We start from the raw sequence: 17,764 nt of genomic DNA on the forward strand, positions 1-17,764 counted from the left end.
ACCCTCCTACTTTTGGTAGCGTGTCTTTGTGACCCCTCAGATGTTATTGGACCACAACACCCATTAGCTGTTGTCCTGAAAAGCCAAGGAAGACGGATCATGGAAGTTGCAGTCCAGTGACGCAGAGAGCCTCAGTCAATGATTGTGCTAGAGGTATAATTCATACCATGTGGGGAAAATGGGGACTGCTGAATAATCAGTTGGTTCTAGGTGATTTACGAATGTGCCAAGCTCATATTTCTTTTCAAACCTGAGAGCCTTTGAAGTACTTGACTTTGAGTGGATCCTACCCATGGTCAGGGGCGGTTCACCCGCCAGGCAAACTAGGCATTTGCCTGTGGCGACATCTTGTTGGGGGCGCCACAGGCAAATCCTGGCTCCGCCAGGAAGGTGTTCCGCGCTTTGCAGACCAGAGAAGCGGTGTCCGCTTCTCTGGTCTGCAAAGTATCGAATGTCTTCCTTCTCGCCAGGAAGGCGTTTCTCGGCGCTTTGCAGACCAGAGAAGCGGTCGCTGCTTCTCTGGTCTGCAAAGCGCTGAGAAACAGCTTCCTTCTCACTCCTCGGTGCTTTGCAGACCCCTCCCCACTGCTCAGCCCCCCCAATTTGGGGGGGCCAAAATTCGGGGGGGGGGCACCAAAATTCTGATTGCCTACTCTCAAAAATTACCTAAGAACGGCTCTGTCCATGGTTTTGAAAACTGGATTTGAAATAAACTCAGTTGTCTGAAACAGAGAAAAGTCTCCCTACATTTTGTCTTCATGCATTTACTCTGCATAGGTACATAGAATCAGTAGAGTCCCTATCATCTCCTGATAAAATGTTTACATTATAGTGTGTCCTGAGCTCAGGATCTAACCCAGTGTTTCTCTTCATGGAAGGTGAGGGATCTTTGAAGGATGGCTATGTCGCACCTCAGAATAGTTCACCTTGCTATTGACACCAAGTCACACACAGAAGGTAGTATTTTGTAATTTTATTGAGCAAAAGCAAATATATAAATCAAAGCAGGCAGATATAAAGTTCCCAAAGTTGTTGTAAAAGAGTCAGTAAAATCCAATAATCCATAGGCAAAAACAAGAGTCAGTGAATCCAATAATCCATAGGCAAAACAATAGTCAGTAAATCCAAAAGAACAAAGGCCCAAAGGTTACAAAGATCCAGGAACAGGAGAATCTCTAAGGCAGGGAAGCATGGACATCCACTCAGATGAAGCGAGAATTTGCTTTGACAAAGATCTATCTCAAAACACACAATTTTAAAAGCAACCCAAAAATGCATTTCTTTTTCCTTCAGAGGCCTCTCGTTTTCCAGCCAATCTTAAACTACGACGAGGCTGAAACATTCCTTTCCATTGCAAGCAATCTGCTTTAGATAATGATGACGCTCCTTCCAGGCTTTCAAGGCCGGCCATCTCATTATCTCGCACCTGAACTGAGGCCTGAGACATCTCATTATTTCCCATGGGAATGTCATCCTGGCTGTTATCTATGACCGGCTGGTTCAAGAGTTCATCCTCAAGCTGCATTTCTCGAGCCTCTGAATGAGCCTGTATAATTCCCATCCCCATGCCATCATCCTGAAATTCATCCTGCATCCCATCATCTGGCTTTTGTACCTGAAACCAGAATCCTCTTCTTCATCCTCACTCTGGCTCTGCAGGCTATGCTGTTGCTGAGTCACAACAGGCTAGGTGTTCTGTGAGATACTGTGATTGGGAAAGAATAAACTTTGTTGAGCTATAATTCAATGTATGACAATTCAAGGATTCCCCCATGTTTGAGAAAGTCTGAATTAAGCAACATTTCCCTTAAAATTTGATTACTGGGGTTTCTCCTCTAAACAAGGTTCCATTCCGTTTGCACATCTAGAATCTCTGCCACATACTTCACTGTTTCCATTACTTCATCTTTCTGTATTATAAATTGCTGCGGAGGTAGGGGTGTGCCTGTGAAGAAATCTCCTACTAAATCAACCCCGTTTCTCACATGCTTATGTAAATCCCACCAATCAATGGGCAAAGCCATATTAAAGCAATGTCACGCTGCATTGGATTATTCTTATTATTTTAAGTTGTGCCGCATCCGGTTTTTTTTTTTCCTCCCACTTCGTTGCGGCTGCTGTTTCAATTAATGAGGCCACTTGAAGAAGGGTGGGAAATTAATTTTGGAGTTGAATTAAAACTGAGACTGAGCAAAGGAAGGCAATTTTTAACAGCAAGTTGTCCTTCACAAGGAGGAAACAAGGCCAATCCGTTAAACTTGACATAGAATTCAGATTCCTCTCAAAAAAAGGGGGAGCCGAGCAAACACATTGCAAACCATCAAAACATACAGGCATCTGCGTTAGTGCAAATAGGGGGGAAATTGAACAGCAACAGTAGCATACTAATTCATTTTATATTTGTAGGCTGAGCCCAGCAAATAATCCCACAGAGTAGTAAAGAGGCTTTGAGACTCAACAACGCTCTTTGGCAAGGGGAAAGGAAAAGGGGATAATAACATTACTTAGCATGTTGCAATGGATGTCTGGAATTTGAAATGGCTTTACAGTGGGATGAAAAGGGAAGACTTTGATGAGACCAGGGCTGGAAAACCTCTAACCTTCCAGGAGCTGATGTAAATAGCTGATGGGCTGTGGTTTTTAACTCTGAATATGTTTTAATGGTTTTTAACTGGGAATTTTCAATACTGTTTATATTTAATCCTATTTTAATATTTGCATATTTGTATATTTTAAATAGGAACCCCGGTGGCGAAGTGTGTTATAGCACTGAGCTGCTGAACTTGCAGACCGAAAGGTCCCAGGTTCAAACCCCGTGAGCGGCATGAGCGGCCGCTGTTAGCTCCAGCTTCTGCCAACCTAGCAGTTCGAAAACATGCCAATGTGAGTAGATCAATAGGTACCGCTCCGGTGGGAAGGTAATGGCGCTCCATGCAGTCACACCGGCCACATGACCTTGGAGGTGTCTATGGACAATGCCAGCTCTATGGCTTAGAAGATAAGCACCAACCCCCAGAGTCAGACATGACTGGACTTAACGTCAGGGGAAACCTTTACCTTTTTATATTTTAAATGGTATGCTGATGCTTTTATGTTAAGCCACTTTGAGTCTCCTGCAGGAGAGACAAAGTGGGGTATATTCAGTGGCGCAGCGGGTTAAAACGCTGAGCTGCTGAACTTGCTGACCCAAAGGTCGGCGGTTCGAATCCGGGGAGCAGAGTGAGCTCCCACTGTTAGCCCCAGTTTCTGCCAACCTAGCAATTTGAAAACATGCAAATGTGAGTAGATCAATAGGGACTGCTATGGCAAGTAGGTAACAGCGCTCCATACAGTCATGTTGGCCACATGACCTTGGAGGTGTCTATGGACAACGCTGGCTCTTCGGCTTTGAAATGAAGATGAATACCAATCTTCAGAATCGGACACGACTAGACTTAATGTCAAGGAGAAACCTTTACCTTTACTTTATTATAAATAAATATAATAATAGTAATAATTATAATAATACTCCAACCCCCATCAGTCCCGGTTAGCATGGTCACTGGACAAGTGTGATAAAAGCAGTGGAAGGCTAAGGTTTTCCCATCCATGGATTAGAGCAGGGGTCCCCAAACTAAGGCCCGGGGGCCGGATGCGGCCCTCCAAGGTCATTTACCTGGCCCCTGCCCTCAGTTTTATAATATAATATTTGTATATCAGTTTTAATAATATAATATTGTATATACATATAATATTGATAGAAATATTATAATGTAATACAATGTAATACTAATAATAATACCATATAATAATATTAATTGTATATTATATATTACATGTAATATTACTAATATTATTACAATATAGTGGTATAATTCAATATAGTAATATATAATGCTAATATTGTTCTATGCTAATAATATACCGTAATATATAATATATAGATATAAATTGTAAGCCGCTCTGAGTCCCCTTCGGGGTGAGAAGGACAGGATATAAATGTAGTAAATAAATAAATAATAAATAAATAAATTTTTGACTTAGGCTCGCCCAAAATCTGAAATGACTTGAAGGCACACAACAACAATAATCCTAATTAACTTGACTATCTTGTTGGCCAGAAGCAGGTCCACACGTCCCATTGAAATCCTGATAGGTTTGAGTTGGTTTTTATTTTTAAATATTGTATTTTTCTTTTGTTGTTGTTGTTGTTGTTGTTGTTGTTGTTCTTTTTGCACTACAAATAAGACATATGCAGTGTGCATAGGAATTTGTTCATTTTTTTTTTCTTTAAATGATCATTTGGCCCCTCAACAGTCTGAAGGATTGTGGACCAGCCCTCTGCTTTAAAAGTTTGAGGACCCCTGGATTAGAGCATACTTGCTGCAGAAAGATCTCAGGCTGCAGCACGAAAAATGATAGGTATTCCTCTTATGAAGCAGGGGGAAAAAGAAAGCCGATAGTACCATGCTATTTTGGTTGGTTGGCTTGGAGTATTACCAGGTTGAACCATCCCATAGTGAAATGTTCTTCAATCAATACTAGTTATCCAATGTGACCTCTGTATCTAGGCCATTCATGTTAATGTCCCACTTTACTAACAGAAGTGCTTATTGGATTTTTATTTTAAATTACTCCACATTCACTGAGGATAGGAGCACAGGACCCTTGTGAATGTGGAAAATGCAAATAAAGGCATTTTTGAACACGAGAAAACATCTTTCTAGGAATTTCTGCGTCCTCCAGCATGACTGTATGGTCAACTTCTGTTGGAAGCTGATCATAGACTCACATTAGAGGACCTAGAGATTGCTAGAGAGAAGATTTTTTAATTCGTGAATAATCAAATCTGCAAAAGTCAAAACTACAAATGTGGAGGAATAACATTAAAAATAGATGTTTACCTTCAAAAGGGATCTCAGTTATATGCAATAATGTTCCAGTGTAACAAAAGCCATAAAATAAAAACATGAAAGGAGCTAAAATAACCACATTAGTTGGTAGTCTCTATAAAAGCTGACTAAACGTCCAAATATGTCCATTTATAAATTTCAGCTATGCTTCATTTTTTCAGGTCTTGCAAACATTGTTAGATGTTCTATCCATTGGATCACAGATGGGGAAATATATATTTTTTAGTAACAAAATAAGGAGCCCCTGGTGGTGCAATGGGTTAAACCCTTGTGCCGGCAGGGCTGATGACTTGAAGGTTGGGATGCTGACCTGAAGATTGCCGATTCGAATCCAACCTGGGGACAGCATGGATGAGCTCCCTATGTCAGCTCCAGTTCCTAATGCGGGGACATGAGAGAAGCCTCCCACAAGGATGGTAAAAACATCCGGGTGTTCCCTGGACAACATCCTTCCAGACGGCCAATTCTCTCACACCAGAAGCGACTTGCAGTTTCTCAAGCCACTTCTGACATGAAAAAGTAACAAAATAGCAGTCTTTTAGCAACTGAAAGAGTACAAAAATATACTTCTGTTTGCTATAATTTCCAAGACACAGGTAAATAATCCCTGACATTCCAAAACCAAATTTCCTTCTGTGATCACTTCTTTCCAAAATGTAGTTCCTCCAAAACATGTTCACTGGAATTAGGGGCACAGGACTCTTATTAAAGTGAAGTTAAGGAAGTATTAGCAGTATTGTATCTCCCAAAATTTGCTGACTTTTCCTTTCTTGAATAGACATGATAACAATTTTTGTGAAAGAACAATTTCTGTTGTTTATGACATACTGTAAATGCTCATGTAGAAGTCCATAATTTTAAGTCAAAAACAGACCCCAAAAACCTGGGGGTTTGCTTATCCACAAGTCAGTGTAAGTACTGTTTCAGTGTAAAAAAGAATGAGAAAAATTGGTCTCATTTTGAAATGTAAAGTATCATTTCAATCATATTTTAGAAGACCCAAAATTAACCATTGCTGTTCAACATGTAATATAGCTTTGTAGGTAATTCTCCACCCCATCCATGAGGGCCCTTGAGCCTGATTTTTTGTACCTAGCATGGGCAATTGCCCAGTCGAATGGTGACTTTGCTGCAAAAGTTCTTACCAGAGGAAGGGTATATGGCATTGCCATTATCTGTATTTCCCAATGAAATATTTTTGATCCCCAATTTGGCATCAAACTACTAGCAGCATTCTAAAAGTACTGCTGTTAATAACCATAGGGAATAAAGACACTGTCAGTGTAGTAAGTTCTCAGTTGACTGAAAGGACTGTAAACATGCAGCCACAACAAATTAAAGCATGTATTCATCTATCGCAAAATCCTGACATGGCAAATATTTTCAATGGCAATTTATGTTAAAACTGCTCCTAGATCTGAATGTGATTCCACTCAAATATTGTTATGATGCAAAATAGGCAGACAAGAGAGAGGAAATCTGCAGCGACTGCCATTGTCACAGTAGCTTCTGAGCACACATTAAGAGCTAGTTGGTTGTTCCTGCTTCAGCTTTTCCCATCTGCTAATTTCCAAATGGTGATGTTGTGGACTTGCGTGAATCTGTTTGTTTAACAAACTCAGATTTTTTTTTATTCCCTGGGATGATGATGATGATGCCACCATGCTAGAGCACGTTTTGTATTAACCCTGGTCTTCAGTATGATGTCAGACACAAACAGTGCAATTTGGATTGTTTCCTTAAAAAACCCCTTTTGAAAGATGAGCAAAGTCAGGGCAATAGAACAGGCAAGTATTCCTGCTCTAATGCAAAGGGGAATATCTGTAACCTGGTGCCCTTGAGCTGCATTGTTTCCAGCTGGTGTATGAAGTCCAATACATCTGGAACGCTGCTTTCAAGAGTGCGGAGGAGATGCAGCAGGGTCAGGAGGGAAGGAAGAACGGTACAAAGCAAGCCGGTGATTGACAGGAGAAAGCCAGTTAGCATGCAAGAAACAACATGACCTACAGCTGCACTGAAGTTACAAGACTTTATCTGCAGTGCTGCCGGGTGCCCTGATCCAGAGTGATGCCCGCAAGCACCGGCTTCTCTAATTTGCCACAGCATTATGTCATCTCTTGCAGGGAATGCAGAGGAACTTTGCAGTCAGAGTTGTGCTCTGTGCTTGCAAAAGATCACAAGACGGGTTCATCTGCCAGCCAGTTACCTGGATTAAACAAACATGGGGTACAGCAACGATTAAAAGGGACAGGGTTGCCCCTATGCTGCAAACCATATATGAATCCACAGCAATAAACACATGGCTTTTTGTATGATTACTTTCCCTGCTCAAGCAGTGTGTGCCTTGTATCTTCAGCAAAACTGGAAATAATGAGTGTGCTATGCCTTTCTCTTACCTGGGAGGCCAGATAATAAGAAAGCCCTGTTTTGGGTGACAGAGAGAGAGTCTACTTAACTAAAGCCTATTCTGTGAAATTGAAAAGTAAATCTCTACCCCACACTCATTTCTGTTTCAAGGAAAACAAAAATAGAAAGAAGCTTCAAAAATATTGAAAAAGCTTCATCAGTATAAGGGAGCTGTGGTGGCACAATGAGTTAAAGCCTTGTGTTGGCTGGGCTGCTAATCTGAAGGTTGGGTTGGTGACCTGAAGGTTGCCACTTCGAATCTGCGACATGGGGTGAGCTCCTGTCTGTCAGCTCTAGCTTGCAGGGACATGAGAGAAGCCTCCCAGCAGATAGTAACACATCCCCTGGGCAAAGATGGCCAGTTCTCTCACACCAGAAGCAACTGGCAGTAGCTTCTCAAGTCGCTTCTGACACAATTAAAAAAAAATCAGTATGTATGTAAAATTGAAATTCTATTCTATTTAGTAGTTCTCAAGTCATTTCTGTCACGGAAAAAATCATACAGCCAAGGATTGATCCGAATGATGGTGGTGAATTTCCAGAGAGGTCTGGAGTGAGCACATCGACATAGTGTTGTTAGTCCAACTGTGAGAAGACAAAGAGATAACAGAGGCACATGGTTAATAAAATGATTACATTGTGATCTGTACTTCCCAGGACATGGCATTTAATAATGGATGTTGCCTGCCTCATCATTTACTTTACCTTCTTTCTCAGGAAGTCATTTCTCCCTGACAGATGGCAAACATGATGCATGAAGCTGTAGGTCAAAGTCAGGCAACATTTGGGAGCCTTTTTACAAAAGAGAGGAGCCTCCGGTTGCGAAGTGTGTTAAAGCGCTGAGCTGCTGAACTTGCAGACCGAAAGGTCCCAGGTTCAAATCTGGAGAGTGGAGTGAGTGCCAGCTGTTAGCTCCAGCTTACGCCAACCTAGCAGTTCGAAAACATGCAAATGTGAGTAGATCAATAGGCACTACTCCGGCGGGAAGGTATCGGCGCTCCATGCAGTCATGACGGCCACATGACCGTTTGGCCTACAACTCCCAGAAATCAAAGCCAGTTTACCAGCTGTTAGGATTTCTGGGAGTTGAAGGCCAAAAACATCTGGGGACTTCAGGTTGAGAACCACTGCCCTAGCAGCTTGTCCACATCAGCAGTGCTCACTAACCAAAACGGGACCAGTGTAATCCTATTCATAGAGCTGCTTCTGTGTCAGCTTCTGTTATAATAATGGCATCTAAGTTTCCTTCTATCCAAGAGATTTTATGTGTACCATTAAGAGTATCACAGCAAATGGCTAAGATCTAAAATTGGATTAAGGGGGAAGGGTGCCTGAGTCAAATCTCTCACCACCTGACTAGTTCAGTTGGACACAGATATAATACGTGCAGAGAAGATTTTCATTACGGCATGTATTTCTACTGCAGGAACAAAAATAGTCTCTAAATCATGTCTTGTTGATAATAAGTTGAGTTTAGCAACATCTGTTCTCCAGTCATCCTTCCTGTTTCAGTTTCCTGAGGTCCTCTGCGTATCAAGGAACCTGATTAATTTTTTGTCAGTTTTTACAATTGTACCATTTTCCCCCTGAAAGGTATCAAACTTAGACTAGCGGTAGACTAAAGCAGGCTGATAATTTACAGATATTAGTATGCCTACTGAGTTGTACTAATTTTCCTATTTGAGCATGCTATAGCATTCAGTGAAGCGTATGAAACTCATGCATCAGATTGACACCAATCGTTAGATTCAGGTGCTCAGCCTGAAAGAAACCCTGAACCTGAAGAATGATACAAGAGAGAGAGAGAGAGAAACAACATCATTCTTCTGCCTCTCATAAACAAGAAACCAAACAACTATCGGTCGGAAAGAGAACGTATTTCACATCTATGATGATAAAGAGGAATCTGTGGGCTCAAAGAGGAAAGGGAAAACCCTATGTAACTCTAACTGGACCTTTATTTTGGCAGGAAAAGGTACCAAAAATAACCTTCCAGCTAAAGTGAAAGAAAGCAACTATTTGCAGTTGCTTTCTTTCACTATAGAACTGGGAAGAAGCTGTGGAGATGCCTTTGAGCAACCCAGTTAACAACATTTGCACAAAGCTTCAAATGTGAAAAGAATCCATTTATTATTTTCCAATGCTAACAAGGAGACAAAAGAAACTGAGTGTGGCTTGGAGAGAGGATGAAGCCAGGGTCAGCTTGCAGAGAAAAAAAGGCAAGCAGGACAGAGAGCATCTGATTTTCTCTTCTAACACAGGGCACAAATTGGTTGACAACCATTCAGAAAAACAACAAAAACTGCAGCATGTGCCTATTAAGATGTTTATTTATTTAACGTGTCAGAAATGAACCGAGAGTACAAGTTGTAATGTATTTGAAAACACAAACAAAGTTTTAAAACTTGGCAATATAATAAATGTCCTTTGACCAGTAGCTAGCCACTTGGAGTGCCTTTGGTGTTGCTATAAGAAGGTCCTCCATTGTGCATGTGGCAGGGCTTAGACTGCATTGTAGTAGGTGGTCTGTGGTTTGCTCTTCTCCACACTCGCATGTCGTGGACTCCACTTTGTTGCCCCATTTCTTAAGATTGGCTCTGCATCTTGTGGTACCAGAGCACAGTCTGTTCAGTGCCTTCCAAGTCTTCCAGTCTTCTGTGTGCCCAGGAGGGAGCCTCTCATCCGGTGTCAGCCACTGATTGAGGTTCCAGGTTTTAGCCTGCCACTTTTGGATTCTCGTTTGCTGGGGTGTTCCTGCGAGTATCTCTGTAGATCTTAGAAAACTCTTTCTTATGTTGTCGAAGGCTTTCATGGCCGGGATCACAGGGTTGTTGTATGTTTTCTGGGCTGTATGGCCATGTTCCAAAAGTATTCTCTCCTGACGTTTCGCCCAAATCTATGGCAGGCGTCCTCACAACCTCTGAGGACACCTGCCATAGATGTAGGTGAAACGTCAGGAGAGAATACTTTTGGAACATGGCCATACAGCCCAGAAAACATACAGCAACCCCCAACTATTTCTTGATTTAAGACATTGGTGTGCTGGCTGATATCCAAACAGGGGATGGCCTGGAGATGTCAATGCCTTGGTCCTTTCATTGTTGGCTGCTACTTCCAACATATAAAGCGACTTGCAACTTATAAAGATGTTGATACACACAAACCAGCAGATGAATTTCTCTAATGGCACAGAAACTGACATTATTGTCATCACCAACCTTTGATTACATTTACTGCAGTGGAACCTGCTCTTAAGTAGGAAGCCACATGGACTGGGTCAAGTGCTAGTAACCACAGCACTTACCATTGGATATGTGTTCAATTGTTTTTCCCTCCCTGCTGTACTGATAAAATAAAAATTAAGCACTCTTTGGCTGGTTTGGCCAAAAGTTACCCTAGATCATTTGTGACCCCTTTTTGTCTGAAAAATCTTTATGTGACCCCAGGTATATAGGTATGTAAAATAAGTATTAAAAATCAAACATTATTGATAATAAGTAAGCATCTGCAAGTCTTACTAATATTTTTTGTAGAGTAAAGCAGAAGCATCCTTTGCCGAGTCCACTGTAAGCACTACACTTTGTTGCTAACAGGTTGTGTAAATTTGTGGCATTCAGAAACCTTTTACTGCTGAAAAATTTTCATGACCCCAACATTGCGATATGGGGATCCCATTTGGGGTCGAGACCTACAGTTTAAGCATCAGCACCCTAGACTACATGTGGAGCCTTGTGTGTACCGACCTTCTCAGCGACTGCCATTAAAGTTCAAAAGAATCGTGAAATACACACCTCTCCACATTTCTAACTAGAGCCCCGATGGCGAAGTGTGTTAAAGCACTGAGCTGCTGAACTTGCAGACCGAAAGGTCCCAGGTTCAAATCCCGGGAGCGGAGTGAGCGCCCGCTGTTAGCTCCAGATTTTGCCAACCTAGCAGTTCAAAAACATGCCAATGTGAGTAGATCAATAGGTACCGCTCTGGCGGGAAGGTAACTGTGCTCCATGCAGTCATGCCGGCCACATGACCTTGGAGATGTCTACGGACAACGCCGGCTCTTCGGCTTAGAAATGGAGAGGAGCTCCAACCTCTAGAGTCGGACTCAACTAGACTTTATGTCAGGGGAAACCTTTACCTTACCACATTTCTACATTTAAAAGAAAGCATAATAGGATCACATGTGAGGACAATCACACATTTAGAAGTCACCATAAAGTATGATTTGACTCATTCAGAACATGATGTATGTTCACCACAAACATTGTTTTCTTGCAGAATCCTACAATGTTAGAGGTGGGAGAAGCAGGCTTCCCAGTCCAACCCTCTGCTATGCAGAAATATATAACAAAAGGACTTCTGAAAGATGCCCATCCAGTTTCAGTTTAAACACCTCCAAAATAAAGGTTTCCATCACCCTTAGAAGCAGTTTATTTCACAGTTAAAGAAATTCTTACAGTAAAGAGGTTCTTCCCAGTGTTCAGAAGTAACATATTTTCTTGTTATTTGAATCCACGGATATATGGTCTAGCCTCTGAACCAACAGATAACAACCAGCTCTACCATGTGCATTACATCTTGTCAGTTATTTGAAGATCATATGACCTCTTGGTCCGCTCTTCACCAATCTATATATCCAAAAAATTTCCTCACAGGGTTTGGTTTTTAGACCTCTGATCATTTTGGCCACTTTTCTTTGATCACATTCCAGCTTATCAATATCCTTCTTGATTTGTGGTGCCAAGAACTGGACAGAATATTCCAGAAGTCTAACCAAAGTATAATATAATGGCAATATTACTTCACCTGGGGAGCCCTCAGTGGTGCAGCAGGTTAAACCACTGAGCTGCTGAACTTGCTGGCTGGATTCGAATCTGGGGAGCGGGGGGAGCTCCCCCTGTTAGCCCCAGCTTCTGCCAACCTAGCAGTTCAAAAATATGCAAATGTGAGTAGATCAATAGGTACCGCTCTGGCGGGAAGGTAACGGCACTCCATGCAGTCATGCTGGCCACATGATCTTAGAGGTGTCTACGGACAACACCAGCTCTTTGGTTTAGAAATGGAGATGAGCACCAACCCCCCGAGTTGGACACGACTAGATTTAATAACAGGAGAAAACCTTTACCTTTACGATTACTCAGGACCATAGCCAGAAAAAAATTGGGGGAGGGGGGGCAGGGTTGAAACTTTTTTAAAGCGAATCATGAAGGGTAGTTCCATAATGAAAAATAATTTAGAAATCAGGCTCCATTGATAATCCTCAGTGGGCACTCAAGACAGATAAACTTCAGTGGACACTCATGGGGATTTGGTTAATCAGTTTAAATTCATGAGTAAATCAGGGTTTTTTTTAAAACCTGAAAAATTTCAAGGGGAGGGGGGGGTTGAACCCCTAACCCCACCCCCACCCCCTTGGTTACAGCCCTGCTATTACTTTGCCAGATCTGGACACTTTGTTCCTAATGAGGCAGCCCAGAATTGCATTGCTGTTTTCTTTTTCTTTTTAGCTGGCACATTGCGCAGTTGACTAATGTTCAACATGTAGCCTACGAAGATGCCTAGTTCATTTTTCCATATACAGCTTTCAAGCCGTCATACATCCTATATTTATGCATTTCATTTTTTTGCATAGATATAGTGCCTTACATTTATTCTTTCTGAAATTCCTTCTTTTCATTTTGGCCCAACAATTCATCCATTAAAATGATTTTGAATTCTGACCTGTCACTGCCTGAGGTATTTCCTTACCGCCACGGCCCCTGCAAATTAGTGTCAACTTCAAAGTTGATAAGCATGTCTTAATCATCAATGTCATTCATAAATATGTGTTGATTTTTTTTTGTTTTTTCCATATAATTTTTATTGTAAGGATATAAGGAATCGAAAAGAGATACAAGAGTGCATGTAGAACAAGGGCATTTTTAACATCTTGCATCTTTGTCTTCTTCCATTGTTATCTAATACAAGAAAGGTTTCTATGTTTAAATAGAAAAGAGAAAAAATACAATTTCTTTTCTAATCTAAAACAGAAGGATAGAAAAGTGGGCATACAGTGTTTTGAAATAAAATGAGAAAGAAAAGTTGAGAAATAGAAAATGGAAAGCTCTAACTCGGTGCTTCTCAAACTGGAGCCCCCATGTGTTTTGGCATACAGCTCCCAGAAATCCCATCCACTTTACCAGTTGTTAGGATTTCTGGGAGTTGAAGGCCAAAACATCTGGGGACCCAAAGGTTGAGAACCACTGCTCTAACTAATGCTTCCTACCGTGTCTCTGCCATCTTCTTCATTATCAAAAAATCTATCCTTTTGTTATAAATCTTCTTATCTCTGGTAGATTAACTTTCCACAATTCCTTGGATATCATTGGGGATCCTGTTATTCTTGTCACGAACGTCTCTATTTTTTCTTTTCTTGTTATTCCTACACCCCTGTACTGCTAATTTTCCCTTAATACTATAAAATACAAAGTAGTTCATTTTTCCCTTCTTTAAAATATTAAAAAAGCTGCCATTCTTCTTCAAATTTGGAAGGATCTGGCGATTGTATAAGCCTAGTCGGTTTGTCCATCTCTGTCATGTCCAACATTTTTGTAATCTATAAATCTTGAGTGGGAATTTCTTCTTGTTTCCAATAGTAAGAATAAACAATCCTTGCTGCAGTCATCATGTATAAAAATAGTATCAGAATTTTTTTTTGGTAGTGTTGAATTTGTAAGGCCCCTCAAAAAGGCTTCTGGTTCTAGTGGTACTTTAATTTTTAAAATATTTTCAGTATTTTTATGAATTATAATCCATTTTTTGTTTTGTTTCAGGACATGTCCACCATATATGGTTAAAAGTTCCTTCTTTTTGATGAGATTTCCAATAAACATTTTGCTAATATTTCTGGCATCATGTACCATTTATAAATTTATACCATCCATAAATATGTTAAATGATGCCAGGCCCAGGGGAAAATTATCAAGGTTTGCAGCCTTTCTTCCAAAGCGTGGTCAGAGGCAATCCGAGATTCAAGTTGTAGTCTGTCCAAGAAAAAGGGGCAAAAAAAGCAGATTCCAATGTCTGTTCCAGAAGGTCAAATTCACAGTTTCACCAAAAAGTCCAAGTCTGAAATCCAAAGAGCGTAGGCCAAGGTTCAAGGCACAGGGTCACCAAAGATTACTAGCTATAGAATCAACACAATTGATTTCAGCAATGAGCTGTTACAAATGCCAGCCCTTTATGCTGCTCTAGAAAAGTCCTTACAGCCCCGACATTCTCTTCTGAGCCAGCCAATCGGACCTCCGCAGCTGGATGGCATCGGGGCCAAAGCCGGGTGGGAAGAATTAACTCCTGCTTTTTTTTCTGAAGGACTCAATCCTGCCCAGACTCAGCTGCTTCCATTCCTGGAGGGTCTTGCTCCTGCTCAGCAGTAGCAATCTCTACAGTAGTGGTTCTCAATCTGTGAGTCCCCAGGTGTTTGGCCTACAACTCCCAGAAATCACAGCCAGTTTACCAGCTATTAGGATTTCTGGGAGTTGAAGGCCAAAATATCTGGGGACCCACAGATTGAGAACCACTGCTCTACAGTGTCAGGCTGCTCATCCACCTGGGGCTCAGATTCTGCTGTTGGGATGAAACCCTCTCATCTTGTCCCACAGTCCTGACAGAAATGCACTTTCCTCCAGGATGCAGAGCAACCACTGATGAACACCCTCTGGATTTGGGTGGTCAACCAATTACAGATCCACCTAACAACAGTATAATCTAGCACACAGTTTGCAAGTTTGCCTGCAAGAATATTATGGATATGAAGTTACGCATGGTGTGAAGAAAGAGGTCGTCTGTCTCCCACTCTTTAGGAGTCATTAATTTTTTTATGTCATTATTCCATGTTTTAAAATAGTTTTACTGTTATTGTATTGCTATTGTATTATCTGATTTTAATGTGTTTATTTAGTTGAAGATGATGTGTTTTTACTTTGTTTTATTTGTTTTCGAGCTTGGCCGTTTGTTACCCACCCCGAGTCCCTACGGGGAGATGGAGGCAGGATAGAAAAATAAAGTTATTATTATGATATTATTATTCATCCACATAGAGGCAAATGATTTAGGGTTTAGGGTAGATAAAAAAAAGAAAAGCAATAATTAGAGACTTGAGATACCTTTTAAAATTAACAGGTTTTCTTAAGAATAAGTTAAAATATGTCTGAGCCCTTTCCAGTTCTAGTACTAAAACACATGCATTCAATTCCTGGAATTCAGGTATTTTACTAGTTTAATGCCTTTTGCCTCAGGCTTGATTCGGTAGATCCTAGGATTCTGGTAGACCACACCAAAGTAGTTCCTACCAGTCAGAGATTTAGTCATTATATGGTAAGTACATACTAATATAATGCAGTTAAACTGCATTATATGAGTCCACACTGGCCATATAATGCAGTTTGAAACTACATTATATGATAGTGTAGATGAAACCCCAGTTAAGGGGAAAGGGTAGGTGTGGCATGGGAAGAAATGGTGGTCTGAAGTTTTGGGTGAAAAGAGCAAGAGACAACTGATAGCACATAGTGTGTGATCTCGTTCTGTGGATTTGATCTATAAAGCTAAGCAAGCTGTGGTCCAGTTAGTAAATGGATGGGGGAACCATTTAGGAATGCAAGGTATTGTAGGCTATATTTCAGAGGAAGGCCACTGCTTATCTCCAATTAAACACTGTTTATAGATAAATCAGTGTTAGAATCAAAATCTTTAAGGGAAACAGCTGTCAAGGGGAAACATCCAGTGCTCTTCCTATGCATATTTTCTGGTACTTCAAGAGCCTGCAGTCAAATAAAGCACAACAAACAGAATTTCAGAATCTTTAGTCATGGAAATTAGTGTTCCCATTTGAGTACATCCCCATACTGCTTATGTGGCAGATGTTAGCCGGTTTCTGCCCTTGTGTTTGGTATTCCATATTCATCAATTGACCTTTTTGCATTAGCAGATGAGACTGAGATCTATAGTCTATTAGAATAACAAGAATTTTTGCCATTTCAGTTCATTTTAAAAGAAGGAAGAACTTGGCTCATGTTTTCAAAGCATTCCTTGTATCTCATGGAAATGAGCTACCTACACATTTAAGGTCCAAAGTTCCAACATTCTTGCATCAATTAGTGTTTTACAGAGCTGTGCTGTTCAGGATATAAATGCAGAGGAAAAAAAGGTCAGCCCAAATAGGAGGCTCTCAAAAGTGCAAAAAGGTCATTACGTACTTGCAACAAAGCCTTAATTAAAAGCGTGCCATTTCCCTTGTAGATGTCAATAGCATCAAGGCACTAGTTAACACATCTTTGCTGAAGTGCATTGCTATAAATAATCAGAGCTGTTGATTTCACATTTGCAACTACGGAGCGTGATAATTGTAGGATCAAAAATTGCTGATAAAAATTAATCAACATGGATTTTACCTCCTCAGCTAAGGACTCAATAATTGAAAGAGTTGTTTTGTCAGCCCAGCCATTTGGTAGCTACTCTTTTTTGTTCAGCACAAACAAGAAATGGTGCCTAGGTGCAGAAAGTGGCACTATTGTGGGGTTTCTGTCTTAGGCCCCTTTCACACAGCTGAATAAAATCCCACATTATCTGCTTTGAACTGGAATATATGGCAGTGTGGACTCAGATAACCCAGTTCAAAGCAGATATTATGTGATTATTCTGCTTGATATTCTGGGTTATATGGCTGTATGGAAGGGTCCTTAGATGTCAGAAATGACATCAGTGGGATGCAAGCAGTGGGATAAATGCTTTATAATTCAAGGACCAAGGCATTGACATCTCTGGCCCATCCCCTGTTCGGATATCAGTCAGCACACCAACGTCTTAAATCAAGAATTAGCTTTCTAAGATCTACAGAGATACTTGCAGGAACACCTCAGCAAGCGAGAGTCCAAAAGTGGCAGGCTAAAACCTGGAACTTCGATCAGTGGCTGACGCCAGATGAGAGACTCTCCCCTGGGCACACAGAAGACTGCGCAACTTGGAAGGCGCTGAACAGACTGCACTCTAGCTCCAAGAGATGCAGAGCCAACCTTAAGAAATGGGGCTACAAAGTGGAGTCTGCAACATGCGACTGTGGAGAAGAGCAAACCACAGACCACCTACTGCAATGCATTCTGATTCCTGCCACATGCACAATGGAGGACTTTCTAACAGCAACACCAGAGGCACTCCAAGTGGCCAGCTACTGGGCAAAAAACATTTAGTATTAATAACAAGTTTTTTTCTTTCTTTTTTCTTTAAAAATCTCTATGTTTGCAAATCCATTACAACCCTCGGTTCGCTTCTGACACGAGAAATAAAATAAACTCAAGACTAAGAGCAAATTATGGAAGTAATTAGTTAAAACAGACTGTTCTTTGTAACTGATTGCCTTTTTTTTGTGTCAGCGACTTAAGAAAAGGTTGCTTCTGGTGTGAGGAATTGGCTATCTGCAAGGATGTTGCCCAGCG

The 17,764-nt window shown here is 41.0% G+C and overlaps 1 protein-coding gene across 1 annotated transcript in view; it reads right to left on the bottom strand.

Annotated features, from left to right (window-relative positions):
* Positions 1–958: 958 nt before the first annotated feature.
* The window catches only part of LOC134295894 (uncharacterized), a 29,034-nt gene continuing 12,228 nt past the window's right edge, over positions 959–17,764 (bottom strand). The window contains exons 3-4 of the mRNA XM_062969383.1: positions 7,289–7,883; positions 959–1,705 (exon numbers count right to left, since the gene is read on the bottom strand). Coding sequence (XP_062825453.1) covers positions 7,875–7,883 — 9 coding nt within the window. The 3' untranslated portion in view covers positions 959–1,705; positions 7,289–7,874. The remainder of the gene's footprint in view (positions 1,706–7,288; positions 7,884–17,764) is intronic.

The sequence above is a fragment of the Anolis carolinensis genome, chromosome 2, assembly GCF_035594765.1.
Source record: "Anolis carolinensis isolate JA03-04 chromosome 2, rAnoCar3.1.pri, whole genome shotgun sequence".
Taxonomy (NCBI): Eukaryota; Metazoa; Chordata; class Lepidosauria; order Squamata; family Dactyloidae; genus Anolis; species Anolis carolinensis.